This window comes from Haematobia irritans, chromosome 2, assembly GCF_050003625.1.
Source record: "Haematobia irritans isolate KBUSLIRL chromosome 2, ASM5000362v1, whole genome shotgun sequence".
NCBI lineage: Eukaryota > Metazoa > Arthropoda > Insecta > Diptera > Muscidae > Haematobia > Haematobia irritans.
The window spans coordinates 99,911,312-99,933,302 of record NC_134398.1 but is presented as its reverse complement, the minus strand read 5'-3'; the positions used below and the strand labels follow the sequence as shown (position 1 = coordinate 99,933,302).

General features: G+C 33.9%; 1 protein-coding gene and 1 long non-coding RNA gene across 10 annotated transcripts in view; both read right to left on the bottom strand.

The window, feature by feature from the left end:
• The window catches only part of TTLL4A (Tubulin tyrosine ligase-like 4A), a 673,269-nt gene that overhangs the window by 64,123 nt on the left and 587,155 nt on the right, over nt 1-21,991 (bottom strand). Inside the window, exon 11 of one of the 9 annotated variants that reach the window (XM_075295714.1) lies at nt 16,861-16,948. The exons of the other annotated variants lie outside the window; for them this stretch is intronic. Coding sequence (XP_075151829.1) covers nt 16,943-16,948 — 6 coding nt within the window. The 3' untranslated portion in view covers nt 16,861-16,942. Of the gene's footprint in view, nt 1-16,860; nt 16,949-21,991 lie in introns of those variants that run through there. 9 annotated transcript variants of the gene reach the window in all.
• Nucleotides 20,158-20,799, bottom strand: LOC142223485 (uncharacterized). The gene is made up of 2 exons (XR_012718754.1): nt 20,487-20,799; nt 20,158-20,418 (listed from the first exon to the last, which is right to left on the bottom strand). It is a non-coding gene; the product is annotated as an uncharacterized LOC142223485 (long non-coding RNA).

Below are 21,991 nucleotides of genomic sequence, written 5' to 3'. Positions count from 1 at the left end.
AAATATTGTGCTGCTCAGCCATCTCATTGAGAGATTTGCGGCAGTCGATGGCCGTTTCGAGTTAAGGAACACAGAGTCCAAGGATTTTATTGCAGGTTGACTGTCTTAGTGGGTTTCGGAGTATATTCTAAAGATCTGGAACTTCGAATAGCCAAAAAATGTTGGCATTAATATATAATGCCAACATTTTTTGGAACATTACTTCTCAGCCAATTGGCCACCTCTCTTATTGCTAATATTTCAGCCTGAAAAACACTATAGTGATTATGTAATCTTTACGCTATTCGAAGTTCCAGACTTTAGAATATACTCCGAAACCCACTTGTCCATCCAATTTGGAGCCGTCAGTATAGAAATCTATATATCGTTTATTCCCCGGGGCCTGTATGCACCACGCCTCCCTGTTGTTAATTAGAGTTTAAAACTTTTTATCGAAAAATGGTGTCGCCAAAGTATAATCCACTACGTTAGGCACATCTGGTATTATTTCGAAGACCGTAACTTTTTTCCGACCACAGCGATAGCTCGCGCAACCGCACAGCCGTTGTTGCAGCTGACTGTTTGGCCAAAATGTCTAAAGGCAATAGTTGCAGCATGACATTGAGGAAATTTGTTCTTGCTGAATGCGCCTGAGATACACAAGCAAGCCATACGCTGAACTTTGTCTAAATTTGTCGGCTGGTGAAGTGCCGGCCACCAGACTACAACATCATATAGCATTATAAGTCTAACCACTGCCGTGTATAGCCAATGCACAATTTTTGGTTTTAGGCTCCACTTTACTCCTATTGCCTTTTTGCACGAGTACAAAGCTACCGTTGCTTTCCTCGCCCTTTCTTCAATAATAAGCTTAAAGTTCAGCTTCCTATCCAAAATACCGCCAAGGTATTCTGCACACTCACTAAAGGGAATTTCTATACCCCCTAAGGAAATGGGCCTAACCGTTTTGCGATCCTTGCAGTACATGACTAGTTCTGGAGTTATAAATTTGGGCAATGACCAAGAGTTAGGCCCAATTAGTCGACCTGTAGACGGGTCGAGAGGTGGCGACAATTTGACAAGGCGGACCTTTTCCAAGGTAACGGCAGCAAAAGGAGGTAATCCCTCACGAAAGAGATTCAAAGAACGCAGAAATGCTTTGTTTATCCTAAAGAAATTAGGATCAGTCGACCCAAGCACGTTGTCGGCTAAACAAAGCGATTCCTTAAAATGGGCTCAAGGAATTCTTGAGGCTGGAAAAAGGGAACGATCACCAGATGAGCTGCCATCCTCCAAAAGGGATCAACGATCGTTTGCCTCAGTTGCTAAAGACAGCCTTGTGATGGCTATCATTAATAAAGGAGCATTGGACGGTATGGTTCCAAAGCAAAAATGGGGGGAAATTGAGAATGCTCTGTCTGTCGTCTACTCACAGGTGCTGGAAAAGTTTCCCGGCCCAGATCCTCGACACCAAGAGGCTGGTTGGTATCAAGGACGATTTAAGCTAGTCGCATTTGAGGACCAGAGGTCTATAGAATGTTTTAAAGCTGCTCTGATACTAATTGGTGAAGTTTGGGAAGGAGCTGCTCTAGAGTTAGTCGAGAAGAAAGACATACCGGCTAGACCTAGAGCACATGCGTGGATACCTGCAAACCCTTCTGACCTTGAATCTATTTTAAATAGACTGCAACGATGCAATCCAGATCTTCCAACAGCTGATTGGAAGGTTGGCCGTTTGGATGAAGTGGATGGACCAAGACGGCATGCAGTGTTTATATTGAACACTCAGTCTTTGCCACATCTAGCAAAGTCCCAGGGCCGTGTATGTTATGGCTTTCATTATATCCAAATGAAAGTATATAAAAACGATCAGCTAAAGGATTCAGAAATGGACAAGCCTCTGTCTGAATCAGAAGTAAGCGGATCCTCTTGCGAAGTCGAGGGAGATACCAAAGTTGAAGACATGGATAGACACCGTATGCGAGAGGAGGTTTCTATTGCCTCAGAACTCACCAAAGTTGAACCTATGGTTATTGCGAGAGTCACCGAGATCTCTGAAGAGAACATTCTTGATGACTCGATTGAAGCGGCTGATGTGACGGTTGTTGAAAATCTTGATGGTCCTACGGATCCTCCAGATAAATCTTCATCATTGTAAGGCTGCATGTGCTGCCTTAAAAGTTCTCCTGATGAAAGGGGACATAGATATAGTTCTTATTCAAGAACCATATGTTTATAGAAACAAAATATGTGAATTAAGTACTCCGGGGTTCAAACTATTGCAGCATACTGGTAATGATGTAAATCGGGCATGTATAATTGCTAAAAACGAGCTCAACTTGTTTCTGCTTCCTTCAATGTGCAATACAGACACTGTCGTTGCCAGTTTAGAAATAGCCAAATGCAAATATTGGGTATCTTCGGTCTACATGGGACATGACAGGGAGATGCCTCCATATGCCGTTAAGACCATAGTGGAGGAGTCACTGAAAACAAAGACGAAACTCATTATAGGATGCGATGCGAATGCACATCATAGTATATGGGGAAGTAGTGATACTAATGCAAGGGGAGAGTCGCTAATAGTGTTTATTTTGCGTACTAATCTGGTAGTTTGCAACAAGGCCAAATGCAAATATTGGGTATCTTCGGTCTACATGGGACATGACAGGGAGATGCCTCCATATGCCGTTAAGACCTTAGTGGAGGAGTCACTGAAAACAAAGACGAAACTCATTATGGGATGCGATGCGAATGCACATCATAGTATATGGGGAAGTAGTGATACTAATGCAAGGGGAGAGTCGCTAATAGAGTTTATTTTGCGTACTAATCTGGTAGTTTGCAACAAGGGAGATGCCCCAACCTTTGTCACTAAAAACAGGCAAGAAGTTTTGGACATCACCTTGGCCTCGCAAGAACTGAATGAAATGATATCTGAGTGGCAGGTTTTAAGTGAACATCGCTACATCAGTTTCAAATTTGATGTTCATATTACCAAGACCATATTTCCGCCAAATGTTAGGAAAGTTGACTGGAATAGGTATAGAGAATCGTTCAATATGATGATACCGGAAATAACAGAGACAAATATGAGAAATGTGCAAGATATCGAACACGCAGTGGAGCGGATTACTAAGGCCTTCAATATCTCACTGAAAGCTGCATGCCCTAGAGGAAACCCAAGGGGGAAACATCGACCACCATGGTGGTCTACGGAATTAAGTAATATGAGGAAATCGTGCAGGAAGCTCTTTAACAAGGTAAAGTCCCCTAGAGCCCCTGAGGATTGGGACGCTTACAACAAGAAACTGAGAGGTTACAAGCGAGAGCTGAGAAATGCTCAGCATAACTCTTGGAATGATTACTGCAGCAGTATTGAGAATACGTCCGAGGCTTCCAGACTACGGAAGGTTCTAACATCCACCAACTCCGCTCCAGGTTTCATTAAAACATCGGAGGGCAATTGGACAACGTCCAGTGAGGAGACGCTGGAGGTACTATTGGACACACATTTTCCTGGAAATCAGACGGTTGAACCATGTACTGGCGGTGCCACAGTTGCTCAGCGGTCGTTTCCTGTCGAGGAAATTGTATCGGAAACTAGAATAAGATGGGCGCTAAATAGCTTTGAACCATTCAAATCCCCCGGACCTGATGGAATTACTCCGGCGGAGTTACAAGCTGTAAATGACAAAATTATCCCCTGGTTGTCGGTGATATATAAAGGATGTATCAACTTATCATATATCCCAGGAAAGTGGTGGGAAACAAAAGTCGTTTTCATACCTAAAGCGGGAAAGGCCTCTCACTCGAGGGCGAAGGATTTCCGACCAATCAGCTTATCCTCATTCCTACTTAAGACTCTGGAGAGGATGATAGATATTTATCTTTGGACTAGCATCGATTCAAGTTTGTTCTCGAAACGACAGCATGCATACTCGAAGGGCAGGTCTTCTGAGACCGCACTACATGAACTAGTCAGCTTTATTGAAAGCTCACTATCTGTCAAAGAATACACAATCGTGGCGTTTCTAGACATCGAAGGGACGTTCAATAATGTCCATCCGAGCTCGATATTAAATGGACTGACAACTCTGAATGTTGATCCATGTATACTCAGGCTGTTAGACGAACTGCTAATGAAGAGACGTATTTCAGCCACACTAGGACAAGCAAACATACAAAGGTATGTGAACAGAGGCACTCCCCAAGGAGGAGTTCTATCACCTCTTCTTTGGAATGTTGCTATAAATAGACTTCTGGTTACTCTAGAAAAAGAAAGGATAAAAGTGGTGGCATACGCAGATGATGTTGCTCTGGCAGTCAGGGGAAAATTCCAGGAGAAAAAAATAGTTCTTGCCCCCCCCAGAATAATCAAAGCTACAGTTGATTTATATTTTAATTCAAGCTTTGCGATGTGTTTAATCCAATTAAGATTGTGGCAGAGAGAGTATGTTAAGCATATTTTTTAGTATTGATATTTACATTACAACTAAAAACACGTAATAAAAACACTAAAAGGAAACTTGAGACGCACATTTTCAAAAATAGTCAATTTATAACTACGTTGATTAAAATCATAAATCGTCACATGCCCAATTTACCATCTAAAATCGTCAAAATCACGAAAAATCCACAGAGTTGGCACCGCTGCTCTCGACAGTTGCTTCGTTGTATTCTGTTCTCAGAGAATTTTTAAAAACTAATCGAAGATAGACGTCTTATAATATTCAATTTATTTTTTGCCTTTTATTTAATTTTTTATTCTTAGTATTTTTTATACACGATGAATATATTAAGTTTATGTTTTGCTTTATGATTTCTAGTCCTGTTTTAAAACACACATTTTAAATAAAATTTAAAAATCATATGTTTGTTGTCTTGAATTAAAAATAAATTACAAACAATATTTTTCAAACACATACTTAAAGCAATGCTTTTATTTTTTGTTATATTAAATAATGGTAAGTTGCTATTTGATTATTTATAGCGGTGTCGTGGAACCGGCTCCCACACACAATAAAATATATTTTGTCTTCAACCATGAAATTAATTGATCTAATTAATTATACCCTTCACCACTACTGTGGTACAGGGTATAATAAGTTTGTGCATTTGTATATAACGCCAAGAAATAGTGGTCATAGACCCATCTTTTAGTATACCGATCGGGTAAGAATTAAAATCTGAGTCGATTTAGCGATGTCCGTCTGTCTGTCTGTCCGTCCGTCTGTCTGTATATGTAATTTTGTGCACAAAGTACAGCTCGCAATTTAAGTCCGATCGTCCTCAAATTTGGCATAGGGCCGTTTCTTGAGACAGAGACAATTGCTATTGGTTTTGGAAAAAATCGGTTCAGATTTAGATATAGCTGCCATATATAATTATCTACGATGTGGTCATAGTTAGCGTGTTTATCAACCAATTTTCTTGAAATACCGTACATCCAAATATTTAATGAATCTCGCAAATCTTGCAAAATATCAGCCAAATCGGTTCAGATTTAGATATAGCTCCCATATATATCTTTCGTCCGATTTAGACTCATATGACCAGAGCCCAAAATTTACTACCGATCTTCATGAAATTTTGCACAGAGGGTAGAATTGGCATTCTACCAATGCTTGGTACACTTGATTGAAATCGGTTCAAATTTAGATATAGCTCCCATATATATCTTTCGTCCGATTTGAACTTATATGGTCACAAAAGCCAGAGATTTGCCGTGATTTGCTTCAAATTTTGCACAAGGGGTACGTTTAATAGTATCGTTAAGTGTGTCAAATTTTGTTAAAATCGGTTCAGATTTAGATATAGCTCCCATATATATCTTTCGTCCGATTGAACTTATATGGCCTCAAAATCCAGGGTTTTGCCGTGATTTGCTTCAAATTTCGCACAAGGAGTACGTTTAGTAGTATAGGTAATTGTGCCAAATTTGGTTGAAATCGATTCAGATTTAGATATGGCTCCCATATATATCTCCCGTCCGATTTGCACTCATATGACCAGGGGGGCCAAAGTTATACTCCCATTTACGTGAAATTTCGCATAGATAGCAGAATTATTATTCTAACTATACATGTCAAATTTATTCAAAATGGGTTCAGATTGTATATAGCTCCCATATATACGTACACCAGAGTTGGGGAAATAGGGTCGACTGTTTCATATTTTAGACCCATTTTCAATGGGATTTTCCTCCAATTGACTGGATAGTTTCCACAGAGAATACAAATATGGCCAAATTTCTCACAGTTTACACAAAATTCTGTGATGATTTCCCCATATCCTACACACTGCAATGCCAAAATTTCCACAGAACGGATGAGTTTTAAATAAGGCTCCAAGTCGCCCTACACATATCTTGGCGAGATCTAACCAATATCCTTGTAAAATCGCCACTGCTGAGTAGCAAAAATTGTAAATATTACTCTAATTGTCCTATATCTCGAATACATATGTATCGCCTGAAAAATTAAAAATCTCTTTTGTACAATTGCATTAAAATTTCTCTCGCTTCATATTTCCCATATTTTTTACTAACATTGTGTATCATCCCAGGGCGTTAGCCGATTTAAATTTTAATTCTAGAGTTTTTGTAGAAGTACAAAAAATTGTTTCCATTAAAAGTATTTGTATCTGGAAATGCAAACCTTTATATAGCTCCCAGCAAATTTTAAGTAGTTGAGATGGTAACACAAATGTTTGTCTACATAGTGGTGAAGGGTATAATATAGTCGGCTCCGCCCGACTTTAGATTTTTCTTACTTGTTTTTAATTGAAATGTATTCAATCAAAAAAAATGATAGTATCAATCATCAAAGCCAATTAAAAAATTAATTGATACAACTAATTTTTGTGATTGAGTTTTTTTTTGTTTTTGATTGATTTTGCTGCATATTGCCTTTAACACCGCAATAAAATTGAGGATGTATAGTTTTATCAATAGGGGTAATTTATCGCTTCGGAAATTTCGACAAAATTTTGAAGGATGTCTGGGGGGGGGGGGCATAGCCCCCCCCAGAGAAAATTTCTAGCTCCTCCAATGGTGATTGTGCAAAATACCTTGGCGTTATTTTGGACAGGAAGCTGAACTTTAAGCTTAATATTGAAGAAAGGGCGAGAAAGGCAACTGTAGCTTTGTACTCGTGCAAAAAGGCAATAGGAAAAAAGTGGGGACTAAAACCCAAAATTGTGCATTGGCTATACACGGCAGTGGTTAGACCTATAATGCTATATGGTGTTGTAGTCTGGTGGCCGGCACTTCAGAAACCAACTTGTTTAGATAAAGTTCAGCGTATGGCGTGTTTGTGTATTTCAGGCGCATTCAGCAAGACAGGAACAAATTCCCTTAATGCCATGCTGCATCTATTGCCTTTAGACATTTTGGCTGTGGTCGGAAAAAGGTTACGGTCACAGTTCTGTCCTCAAAATAATGTCAGATGTGCCTAACGTAGTGGATTACACTTTGGCGAGTCCACTTTTCGACAAAAAGTTTGAGACTCTAATCCCCAACAGTGAGGCGTGGTGCACACAGACCCCGGGGAATAAAGAATATATCGATTTCTACACTGATGGCTCCAAATTGGATGGACAAGTTGGGTTCGGAGTATATTCTAAAGATCTGGAACTTCGAATAGCGAAAAGATTACCTAATCACTGTAGTGTTTTTCAGGCTGAAATATTAGCAATAAGAGAGGTGGCGAATTGGCTGAGAAGTAGTGTTCCAAAAAATGTGGACATTAATATATACTCAGACAGTCAACCTGCAATAAAATCCTTGGACTCTGTGTTCCTCAACTCGAAAACGGCCATCGACTGCCGCAAATCTCTCAATAAGATGGCTGAGCAGTACAATATTCACCTAATATGGGTGCCTGGTCATAGGAACATACCGGGGAACTGCGAAGCGGATGAGTTGGCAAGGCAAGGGACTACCGTACATATTCCAGGGGAACTAGAATTTGTTGGTATGCCCCTAGCTACCTGCAAGCTCATGCTGCGTGAGAAGACTGTTATGATGGCAAATGTTCGATGGGAGAATTGCAAGGGTTGTAACGACACCAAGCAAATATGGCCCCATTTCAACTTAAACCGCACACTAGATATGCTAATATTCTCGAGACGTCAGATATCACTCCTGATATCTGCTATAACGGGTCGCTGCCTGATAGGCGATTTTGCAAAAACTATTGGCGCGAAGTATAATGACTATTGTATGAGCTGTCATGATGTGGAGGAAAAAGAATCAATTAAACACCTCTTGTGTGAGTGTCCAGCATTTTGCGTAAAGCGCAAGCAACTTTTAGGAGCATATAGCTTCAGATTACTGGCGGATCTGGAAAACTTTAACTTAAGCAGTCTGCTAATGTTTTTGGAACAATCTGGTTGGTTCAACAAAGAAAAATAATCAAGAAGGTTCAGCGGTTAAAACTAGAAGAGCCCATATGTAATAGGTACTTTTAGTTAATGTGGTATCACAATGGACTGAATAGTCTAAGTGCGCCTGAATCTTAATCGGGCTGCCACTTTAACCTAACCTAACCTAACCATGGTTGACCACGATCACAGTCCCCCAAGCACCATAAGTCTGAGAGTAAGATTCTTTTGCCAACAGGGCTTGGCTTCGGTGTTAAATGCCTGTTTAAGGGAAAGCTGATCATCAAATTTTGGCAGATTTACAATGATTTATTTGGACAATGCCGTACGAGCTGCTCATGGGTTCATTAGCTCATCAATAGTATAACAAAATTTGGTTCCGGGCAAGTGGCTTTTGATTCTATCACAGTGGATATTATTTGCCCGAGATGTAAGTAACATCCACTTCCGTGTGGGAGATTTCTCGGTTTAGACTGGGTTTGAGAAAATTTAAAAAAAAATTAATTACCTTCCAAACTTAACCAAAAATCAGGTCCAATTTCAAAGAAAAAGTTTTGAAATAAATGACAAATTCAATCAACTGGTTGGCTCCACCAAAATCATCAACCCTTGACTGGTAATTTTTTTATATAAATAATTCACTGTTGAATTTTTTCCAAGAAAAAGTACACGTGGCAATAAATTCACTTTATAATTCTAAAATTCCTTAAGGTCGATGCGTATTGGATGGCAGTCGAATCAAATAGAGCGAGCCAGTCCACGTTGGTTTTTCAGAAAACTTTAACTATTTGACAAGTCAATATCGAAATGAAACGATTACTGTACACGTTAATAGCGTTGTTGCCAGGCAAGAAAGCAGGTTAATGAATGAAAGAAGCTCTCCTATCCGATTTTTCGTGTATACCATTGTCGACAATTTACGGAAAATGGTTCTTACACCACTAACTACAAATAATGTTTGTTTTCTATTATGAAATTTCAGTATCAATGACGTTGATAGTCAATTAAAAAAATGATTAATACAAAATTTCGGTCGTAATGGATTCTCCATTTAGATTGAAAAATTTGTTGGATAAATCAAATTTCAATGAAAATTTGTTTCGAAACTCAATTATGATTTTAACTGGAAATATTTCCTGTAAGTAAAAATTTTTAAAGGTATGGCAATTGTAGTATAAAAGATTGGAAAAGTCTATTACAAAATATAAACCAATAATCACATGTGGCACAATTCTTTTTTCTTTCTAAGATTGGCAAAATGTTAAGGAAATACGAAGAAACTCATGTTCTGCAATCTAAAGAAACACTACCAAATTGTAAAATACTTGTAAAAACCATGAAATCGTCCTTACACTTTCTGGCCAATTATCTTTTGTTTACAATAGTTCAGAGCCAAGCCCCAAATTTGAGGAACTAGGACTGCACGCAAAACATTTAACGCATTTAGAAAAACATATTGATATTCCCAGTAAAATATATTGCAAATGTAATTTATGAATTTTCATCGTCTTTAAATCCAAAATTGCGGGTTATTTTGTATTTTATGCTTCTATGAATAAGTACAAACAAATAATTTTGTCAAGCATACCTTATTATAATTGAGTGACACTTGCGTGAGACGCTTTGCAGAAGTTGCCCAAACGTTTATAGCAATTTTGTGATCAAAAATATTGTTTTAATTTGACTTATCTTGGTCAAAAATGTGTTTGTTTTTATTTAAAAGAAAGGCCTCTGGGGAGGGGGCTTCGATCCCCCAGAAAAATTTTAGACCCCCCCCCAGAATTTGAAAACCTATTAACGATTTTCCATTTTTATAAAAATTAAACAAGTAATAACTAAACCGCACAAAGTTCCACTAAAGACTTTAATGCCCAATCGAATTACTTGGGTTGTGTAGCAGTTGCCGATGGTTGCCAATGTTTGAAGTCTGATATTTATGAAATAATGCTGTGGTTGACCTTATGATTTAGTTTAATAACTAAAGCTCCTTTATTATTATACCCTCCATCATACACTGTTAGAAAAATATGTTTTTCATATGTTCCGATATAAACAAAATGTGTTTCGGGCACGATTTTAAACCACAATATATTTAAGTGCGAACATGTAATGTTCCTGAACTAACAGTAAATGTTTGGGACATCTATGTTAATATGTTAGAATATATTATGTTTGGGGCATGAATGTTTCATAAAAATCATATGTGTGAATACAAACATATATAAATTTACAAATTTCGACTAAACATACATATGTTGTGATATTTTATTCAAAGCGACAGAGAGAGTATAGAGAGAAATAGAGATGGAAACCGGGAGAGTTGACGAAAGATATCAATATAACACAGCAAAAGAGTCAAAAGACAACAATTTCTGTGAAACCGCTTGTATGTTGTTTCGGAAAACTGTTTTAAGATAAGGCCAAAAATTTGATATGTTTAAGTCTAAATATTATTTAATTTGAATAAAGAGAATAAACATTCTGAACCAAGAGAATAGACATTTGAAAAACAAACAGCTTATGTTTTCGCCTTGAGAGCAGCATTTTATGTATGTGTGGACATGTGTTTTGTTTATCATTTTGGCATTATGGGCACAATTTTTTTCTTGGTTCGTTAAAAGAAATCAGGGGTCTTCATAAAAATAACGAAAGGGCACTATACTCTTTTTAGAGTTGGGACAGTAAAATGAAATAAGGAGGAAATAGTGAAAAATTACACAGTAAAATGTAAAACAACAAACTTTAGTTCCTCTTTATTAAAAAGTAGTCCACGAGGAGTTGACGGACACCATCAAATATAAAAGCGGGCATTAAGTTCGAGTTTTACAGCTAAAACAATTTAAAAAGTTTATTTTCTTTAAAATGAATTATTAAAGAAAAATAAAAGGAATTTTAGAGCGATGGTGTTAAATGCTAGTAAAAAACTGTTCACTCCTAAATAAATTTATGTTTATATTATAAAATTATGTATGTATGTTTATACTCGACTCCACGTTCTTCGTTTGTTAGTTTTTGAATTCCTTCCAAATTTTAAAGTTTTGTACAAAAACAGTTTTTTATTACAAGATTGTTATTTTTGCAATAAAAAATAATATTTTATCCAAAAATCAGTCAATTTCGTTTATATCAAGCACTGTTACTGACTATAAATCTTTAATAACACACATTTCGAAGTTTCATTAAAAAAAATTAATATAGTATAAATATAAATGTGTAAATTAAAAAAAAAAAAAAAAAATGTTCGGTCGGAGCAGGGATTGAACCCACGACCCTTTGCATGCAAGGCAGACATGCTAACCACTGCTCCACGTGGCAAACAAATGTATGTTTCTGTTAAATAATGTTATGTTTGCATAGGCTCGTGGGCGCTGCAAACTATGCTATATAAATGTAACTTAAAACGATAATTATCTACTGGTGACTATAACAGCTATGTAGCCCAGTGGATAGTGTGTTGGCTTACAAACTGTATGGTCCTCGGTTCGATTCTCCGTGCAGGCGAAAGGTAAAATTTAAAAAATTTATAAAAGTGAATAATTTCTTCAACATTATTTGTATTACAGAGAAAGGTGCCAATAACTAAAAAAATCGTGGAAGTGAAAATTACGAGTATGTTAGGAAATTCTTCCAAGCATATAATATTTTTGGCTCAAAATGCTTCCAAACATATAATATGTTCACATAAAACAAACATATTAATGTTTCGGCAGTATGCAATAATATATGTGCTTCCTGCAAAATATGTTTGGAACATATGTTAAAGAAGCGATTTTTTTTTGAGGGTGTAGGATGGGGGTATATTAACTTTGTCATTCCGTTTGTAACACATCGAAATATTGCTCTAAGACCCCATAAAGTATATATATTCTGGGTTGTGGTGAAATTCTGATTCGATCTAAGCATGTCCGTCCGTCCGTCCGTCTGTTGAAATCACGCTAACTTCCGAACGAAACAAGCTATCGACTTGAAACTTGGCACAAGTAGTTGTTATTGATGTAGGTCGGATGGTATTGAAAATGGGCCATATCGGTCCAGTTTTACGTATAGCCCCCATATAAAGGGACCCTCAGATTTGGCTTGTGGAGCCTCTAAAAGAAGCATATTTCACCCGATCCGGCTGAAATTTGGTATATGGTGTTGGTATATGATCTCTAGCAACCATGTAAAAATTGGTCCACATCGGTCCATAATTACATATAGCCCCCATATAAACCGATCCCCAGATTTGGCTTGCGGAGCCTAAAAGAGAAGCAAATTTCATCCGATCCGGCTGAAATTTGGTACATGATGTTGGTATATGGTCTCTAACAACCATGCAAAAATTGGTCCATATCGGTCCTTAATTATATATAGCCCCCATATAAACCGATCCCCAGATTTGGCTTGTGGAGCCTCCAAGAGAAGCATATTTCATCCGATCCGGCTGAAATTTGGTACATGGTGTTAGTATATGGTCTTTAACAACCATGCAAAAATTGGTCCATATCGGTCCATAATTATATATAGCCCCCATATAAACCGATCCCCAGATTTGGCTTGCGGAGCCTCAAAGAGAAGAAAATTTCATCCGATCCGGCTGAAATTTGGTACATGATGTTGGTATATGGTCTCTAACAACCATGCAAAAATTGGTCCATATCGGTCCTTAATTATATATAGCCCCCATATAAACCGATCCCCAGATTTGGCTTGTGGAGCCTCCAAGAGAAGCATATTTCATCCGATCCGGCTGAAATTTGGTACATGGTGTTGGTATATGGTCTCTAACAATCATGCAAAAATTGGTCCACATCGGTCCATAATTATATACAGGCCCCATATAAACCGATCCCCAGATTTGGCTTGCGGAGCCTCAAAGAGAAGCAAATTTCATCCGATCCGGCTGAAATTTGGTACATGATGTTGGTATATGGTCTCTAACAACCATGCAAAAATTGGTCCACATCGGTCCATAATTATATATAGCGCCCATATAAACCGATCCCCAGATTTGGGTTGCGGAGCCTCAAAGAGAAGCAAATTTCATCCGATCCGCCTGAAATTTGGTACATTATATTGGTATATGGTCTCTAACAACCATGCAGAAATTGGTCCACATCGGTTCATAATTATATATAGCCCCCATATAAACCGATCCCCAGATTTGGCTTGCGAAGTCTCCAAGGGAAGCAAATTTCTTCCAATCCGGTTGTAATTTGGAACATGGTGTTAGTATATGATCTTTAACAACCGTTGCAGAATTGGTCCAATCACACAAAAATTGGTCCATATCGGTTCATAATCATGGTTGCCACTAGAGCCAAAAATAATCTACCAAAATTTTATTTCTATAGAAAATTTTGTCAAAATTTTATTTCTATAGAAAATTTTGTTCAAATTTTATTCGGTTCATAATCATGGTTGCCACTCGAGCCAAAATAATCTACCAATATTTTATTTCTATAGAAAATTTTTTTAAAATTTTATTTCTGTAGAAATTTTTGTCAAAATTTTCTTTCTATAGAAAATTTTGTCAAAATTTTTATTTCTATAGAAAATTTTGTGAAAATTTTATTTCTATAGAAAATTTTGTTAAAATTTTATTTCTACTTTTTCAAACTGAATTATATACGTATTGGATCGATCTTTTTTGATTTAATATATACAACGTATGGACTTACATACAATTTAGAAGATGGTGTTAGGAGGTTTTAAGATACCTTGCCATCAGCAAGCGTTACCGCAACATAGGTCATTCGATTGTGGATGGCAGTGTTTAGAAGAAGTTTCGAAGCATGGATGGAGGGTACATAAGCTTCGGCCTGGCCGAACTTACGGCCGTATATACTTGTTTTGTTTATTCTGGTTTAGTCAATTTAATTAAAAAAAATTTAATTGATATTAAAACTATTCTTTCATAAATTAATATCTTAATAATGCTGCAAAAAAGCATCGCCAAAAAAGAAGTGAAAATGTGTTTTGGATCCGGAAGTGGTGTAAAATTGGCGGAGAAGCAATGTTGTCATAGGACGAATGTTCACCGTTTCAACACCCGTTGCAATGAATTTGCATCAATTCTTAAGGTGTGATCCGAATTCAGTGTTTTGAATGTAAATTAAAAAATTTTGTGATATTTTCCCAAATAATAATTTTTATAATTTTTATGGTTTTTAATGCATTCTAACGCTTGTTTGAAACGTTTTCCCTCGAATATTTTCAAAAATTATCGATTTTTACATAATGGATTTGAATTATTTTTACCATTTTATTTATTCTTACTCTTTTTTAAAACTTTGAAAAAAAGAAAACAAAAAATTACCCATTAAAATATGAAAAAAATAAGTAAAAAATCTTCCTGTGTAGTTAAAATAATTAACTTCTTTGTGAGGAAATTTTTGGAAGTGCTTTTAAAGTTGTACCTTTAGAACAACTCCCAATTTTTTTGCTGGGAATAGTGTGGAACTACACAAAAAAAGTATCTCGTAAATTTAAGAAGATTTTTACAATAATTTATTACAAGAATTTTCCAGAATTTTAGTTCATTTTTCGTATCTTCAACGAAAATTAACTACTCGAAAGGAAATTTTACAAATTCTAAGTAGCAATCGTTTAGTTCATGGCCTACAAAATACGATGGAAATTTCCTTAAAAAATTTCTTAACTGGTAGTTAAAAATTCGTTTGTCATGCTATAAAACTACTTGTGAAATGTAAAGTATTTTCTAAATAATAAGTGCCATTTACTATAAGATTTTTTTGTATGAGAAAATATTTTTTTACGAAAAATGAACTTGAAGGTGGATAGCAATTTCTTACTGACAATTCCTATAGTTAATAATTGTTGGTAAAAAATTACCCAATGAAATATTTTTAGTTCACATGTAATTACATTTATAGACATTTTCGTCAAAAATGGTGGATAACATTTCATGAAAATTTTGGAAATTTTAAGTTAAACGTTTCATCGTTCATAAACTGACGTGCCTTTACGAATATTATTCTAAGAGTAAATTGTCAGCAGATGCGATGAACTAATGCATACATAGTACAGGGATCTTTATCGGCATAGTGGAATGTGATTAATGTAAAGATGATGTTACTTGAGTTTTGTTGTGTATACATGAGCGTGGGGTTGTTTTTATTTTTGTTCATTTAGTGGTTTGTGTGCGTGTGTGTTTGTTATTCGCGGATGGTTTATTTGGCTGGATGAGGTGTTGTTTTCAATAAAAGCACATGTGTTTTTGTTGTTGTAGTAATGTTTTGGCTTTGCTTGGTTTTGTTTGGCATGCTTCAGTTGTATAGTTGGCGTTGGCCTGGGCTGTTGCATCTTTTAAGTAGGTATGCAACAAGGGAATATAAAGGCATGGAATATTTTGGATTTTTGAGACATATATTGGTGTTTGTTTATTAAACATTTTAAATGAAAGTTATTAATATTTTTTCGGTAGTTTAGAAAAAAGTTATTAAGAATATTTAGGAAAATATGTTGAAATTGAAAGTGTATTGAACTTTTTATTTTTCAATGTAAAAAATTAATATTCAATTCCACATGAATTTGGAAAATTTTTGTTATATCTCAGCGTATAGTTTATTCATAAATTGGTAAGTATTTTTTTAATAAGACTTTCTTTTAAAAAGAATATTTTTATGTATATTATTATGTGTTAATTATTATTTTTTTTTTTGAAACTAGTTTAATGTTTTTCTTTGTTGTAAAAACAATATTTAATTTCAGAGCAACTCCAGATGGATTCGAACAAATTTGAAAAATAGAGAATTGGTAAGTTTTCTTTTAAAAATTGGCTTTATTTCAACTAGAATATTTACGTTTTTGTGACCTTTTTATCATCAAAATTACAGGTTTTTAATGCCTTATTTTAGTATTTCTTTAATCAATTTTTTTGGAAACCAATGTAATATTTTTAATGTAAAAACAAATATTTAATTTCAGAATAACCCCTTAAAAATTTGGACAAATTTTTAGTACTCCTTTGCCTGTAATTTAATAGTGAATTGGTAAGGATTCTTTAACTTTCTTTTAACCCTGGACAGTCATGATTATTTTTTGTACATTAACGTCATCCTTCGTCATTTTGACTACGGCTGATTTCAAGACGCTATAATTTTCATCGTGATCGAAAAAGTGAACCAAACTTGAATTTATTTTCTTATTCAATTTGGTTTTAAGTAGTATAAAACAAAAATTCATAAAACGGTCGAATTAGTATAATTTAAAGTTACCTTTTCCCAATAGACTAAAATGCATTTTAAATCGACAATGAAATTACGTGTCATTTTGACGAATGATGACTGTCTAGGGTTATCAAGAATATTTGGTTTTTATGCATATTATTATTTTTTCATTAGATTTTTTGAAACCCTATTTAATAATTTTATTTAATGTAAAAAATAAATATTTAATTTCAGAGTAACCCAAATAAATTTTGACAACTTTTTATATTTCCCCTCAGCGTAGAATTTAATAGAGAATTGGTAAGTTTTATATTAAAACTTTGGCTTTCTTTCAACTAGAAAATTTTTTTATTATATCCTTCACATCGACAACAACACAGTTTTATGAGTTTATTTAGAATACTTCATTATTTCTGTAATTGTTTCAGGTACCAATTTTATGAGATACGTTTTCCAACGAAAAGTTGAATTCCTTACACCATTTGATAAAATGCCCCCAAATATGGTAAGTTACAAGCTAAAATGAAGAATTAAAAAGTATATTTCATTACAAAGTGTTAATTTTTAACAATTTTCATTATTGTTTCCATTTTTCCCGGAAAGATATGTGAAAAATTACCTACGATGAATAAAAAAAGGATGTCCAAACAGCGGGTTCAAATTAACTACTCTCTGTTCCACGTGGTCATAACTTGTATTCACAAAAAACATTGTATTAAGAACTTTCATCATAAGTTTTTATAATAAAGTACTTTTGCTTAAAGAAAGTTTAATTTTAATGTATGAAAATGTTCAAATTAGTAAAACGGTTTGTTGTTCCTTTAATTATTTAATTTCTCTTTACTGTGGAATGATTGATTTAAAAATAGTTTAGTCGTCGACATTTTAAAGAGACTGTTAACCAATTTTTATTATCGGGTTTCCCACAAAATAAGCAAGTAAACCAAAATAATACTGACTTTTTAACTTGGTAGGAGTATATAAATCTTATGGTGTTGTAAAAATGAACTAAACTACAATGTTATAGATGAACTAAAATTTAAGAGAACTATAAACAAGACAAGTTGAAAAAAATCTTAAGGGCTAAATCATGGTCAATATTACTACAGTTTAGTTCATTTTGCAATGGAAAAGGGTTCACTGTTTTTTCAGTGCACTTTTAGTTGCTTTCTTACAAATTAATTGTCGAGTTATTTAGATTTTTATGAAATAAAACATTAATTGAACCTAGAAGTTCAGTCTATAAATTTTTAGCTACTCTTAATGATCATATTCATACATACTTCGTTGTAATCTAAAAAGTACACCCAGAAAAAAGTGCCTTCGAAACTAAAGGAAAAAAATTTCATCAATATAGTTTATCGATTTTATTTCCTCCAAGGTAAATTTTTGTGAAAAATAATAAAATTTACTCGTTTCAGTAAAAAAATCCTAAACTGTAAGCAGTTAGGAATAGTTCATTAACTAGAATAAGGCATGGAATTTTACTCATACTATTTTCTTCGCTGGGTATAAGAATTTACTACTGAAAAAGAAAATTTTATTCACCGATAACAAAGCATTCGTAAAAATAAACAAAAACCGAACTAAAACCAAGTTTCCTCAAAATTAGTAAAATTTCTTATAAAATGATAATTGCGACTTCCTTTATAATAGAAAGTTTTTCATACATACGAACAACACTTGGCATAGAAAAATATTTTAGTTCATTCGTACTAAGAAGTATGCAATCCTTTCAAAACTTAAGGAAACACACTTGTTAGAATATAGGAAATTTTCCTAAATTTCTATTGTCTACCTGTAATCGATACCTGTCATCGTAATCGATGTGTTTGCGCGTGGGTGTAATCGATATGTTTGCGCGTCGGTTGTTTTTTCTAGTTGGAATCGCGTTGTTTTGGTATACGGAGAGATTGTTAAAAAATAATATGGTAAAATAATGTAATAAATAACAAATAAAATATATAAAATATTTGTTATTTTAAATTAGTGAGAAAATTTTTCGTTTTTAAAAATAAATCTATCAATGTTCGTGATAGTGTATAAAGGAAGAAAACACCAGCAGAATAACAACCCTTTCATTTGTCTTCATTTTGGAATCTTCAATTATCAGGTAATATTCAGTGACGCTAACCTTTTGGAACAAAAATGTTTTATGATTTTTTATATTTGTAGGTATTGAAATTGTAAAAGGAGGACAAAATCGTTAGGCAGCAACTTATTAAAAGTGAAAAGTACAAGAAGAAGAAAAAGTGCGTTTTACAGTTGATAATATCACACGGAAATTGGAAATAGTGGAATAATAAACTAATATTTCAAAGAGATTCGATGCTGTTGATTCTTAATAAATATATTCAATATATTAATAAAACATAAATTGTATTTAAAAACGAAGGTAAGCAGTTCTAATTATGAAGTAAAAGTTTTACCACAAATGTGTAAGATTTGTCCAAATGAATGAAAAAAATTTCAATAAAATCATTCCATATATGAATTCAAATTAGTTAATTTTTTTCATTCTGTAGTATAGTGGTACATAAATATAGGAAAATGTTAACTAATATATGGAATACATTATTCCTAATTTCTACGAAAATCACATCGTTCAAACAAATAAAAATGGCTTTGGCGCTATACGAAGTTCAACTTTCTTCACAATGAGTTCATTTTAACTTAAAGAAGGGGTCACTTTTTTCTGGGTGTATTAGCACACATATTTTCAATTACAAAGTTTCAATGCGTTTTTTCAAAATCTTGCAACACTCTCGTTTCGAACATATATAAAGTCAGCTGCTTTTAAGCAACCGAAATTTTTTTGCAACAAGTGAAAGGGGAATCTTGGTCAATTTGTGGTATATTTTTAAATCTGATTTTTAAAGGGCCTTCATGTTATTTTTATCGCCCAATACTTATCAAGGATGCAGAAAACTTGAAAATAAAAGACTTACTTCGCTTTCAAATCCTTCTTTTTGGTAATAAGAACGATTCTATTAAAAAAAAATTTCCCTTCTGTGAGGGAACTCACAGAAGGGGAATTCTCCTCAAGTCTTTCATGTGAAACCCAGAACATAACCGAATACCTTTTTTAGATACGGGCTTTTTTGGGAGCAGTGATTCTCGTAATTTTCATATGAAATTAATATATAAGACACAAATTGAATCATCTCACCCACCCATATGTAAAGTAATTGATTTTGACGAGAAACGAGAAAGTTGATATCAGGCTAACATGAAAACAAAAAAATATTAAAGTCAAGAAGGTGGTAAACAGGATTGACATATAAGTCTTATCGTACTTAACTTTTACACATTCTACACCCAAAAAAAAGTGACCATTTCTTTAAGTTAAAATGAACTCATTGTGAAGAAAGTTGAACTTCGTATAGCGCCAAAGACATTTTTATTTGTTTGAACGATGTGATTTTCGTAGAAATTAGGTAAAATGCATTCCATATATTAGTTAACATTTTCCTATATTTATGTACCACTATACTACAGAATGAAAAAATTTAACTGATTTGAATTCATATATGGAATGATTTTATTAAAATTTTTTCATTCATTTGGACAAATCTTAAATATTTGTGGTAAAACTTTTACTTGATAATTACAACTGCTTGCCTTCGTTTTTAAATACAATTTTATTTATTTATATAAGCAATTTTATCTTCAATAAAAGACATGTTTTATTAATATATTGAATATATTTATTAAGAATCAACAGCATCGACTGTCCTTGAAATATTAGTTTATTATTCCACTATTTCCAATTTCCATGTGATATTATCAACTGTAAAACGCACTTTTTCATCTTCTTCTTGTACTTTTCACTTTTAATAAGTTGCTTCCTAACGATTTTGTCCTCCTTTTACAATTTCAATACCTACAAATATAAAAAATGATAAAACATTTTTTATATTTTAACAAAAGGTTAGCGTCACTGAATATTACCTGATATTTGAAGATTCCAAAATGAAGACAAATGAAAGGGTAATTATTCTGCTGGTGTTTTCTTCCTTTATACACCATCACGACATTGATAGATTTATTTTCAAAAAACGAAAAATTTTCTCACTAATTTAAAATAACAAATATTGTATATATTTTAATTGCTATTTATTATATTATTTTACCATATTATTTTTTAACAATCTCTCCGTATACCAAAACAACGCGATTCCAACTAGAAAAAAACAACCGACGCGCAAACATATCGATTACACCCACGCGCAAACACATCGATTACGATGACAGGTATCGATTACAGGTAGACAATAGAAATATAGGAACATTTCCTATATTCTAACAAGTTTTTTTCCTTACGTTTTGAAAGGATTGCAAACTTCTTAGTACGAATGAACTAAAATATTTTTCTAAGCCAAGTGTTGTTCGTATATATGAAAAGTTTCTATTATAAAGGAAGTCGCAATTATCATTTTATAAGAAATTTTACTAATTTTGAGGAAACTTGGTTTTAGTTCGTTTTTTGTTTATTTTTACGAATGCTTTGTTATCGGTGAATAAAATTTTCTTGTTCAGTAGGAAATTCTTATACCCAGCGAAGAAAACAGTATGAGTAAAATTCCATGCCTTATTCTAGTTAATGAACTATTCCTAACTGCTTACAGTTTAGGAATTTTTTTACTGAAACGAGTAAATTTTATTATTTCTCACAAAAATTTACCTTAATGGAAATAAAATGGATAAACTATGTTGATGAAAAATTTTTCCTTTAGTTTCGAAGGCACTTTTTTCTGGGTGTATAGCAAATTTAATATTATGTGATTGATGGTGGAAATACCCCCGGAAAAACCCCTGCCAAATCCCCAACGTCGAACAAATATCTCCAATCACGAGAAAAAAATCCCCCAGTTTGGGGAAAAGTCCCCTAATCTGACAACATCCTATGATGATGAGTATAAAATTCTGAGGGGATTTCACCTTTTGCTTTGTCCGCAATAAGAAACGAGCAAAATACAAGAACGTTGAACTGTATATTAATTTTTACTCCGTGCCATCGAATTGACTATAAAAGGGTGTGGAATATAAAAATGTAAATGTTGGCATGGTGAGACGTGAAGCTCATAATATAATTTGTTCCGAAGGCTTGTGACTGTACTTACTTATTTACATTAAGTTGAGCAACTGATTGTATTTTGTTTGTTTTTGTTGCTTATTTTATCATAAAATTAGTCGTTGAACTGTTCTTAATTGATATTTTGAGTCTACACACAAAAAATTATGACCAAAATTTTTTCAATTAAACACTTAATTGAATTTGGAAACGGATTCAATTAATATGTTAATTGATTCAATTAATTATTTAATCAAATCCGAATAAAAACCAATTAAAAAATTGATTGATATTTGTTACGTTTCCAATTAAAATATTAATTGATTCAATCAATTTGTTAATCAATTCGAAAATAATTTTCAATTACAAACGTGATTGACAT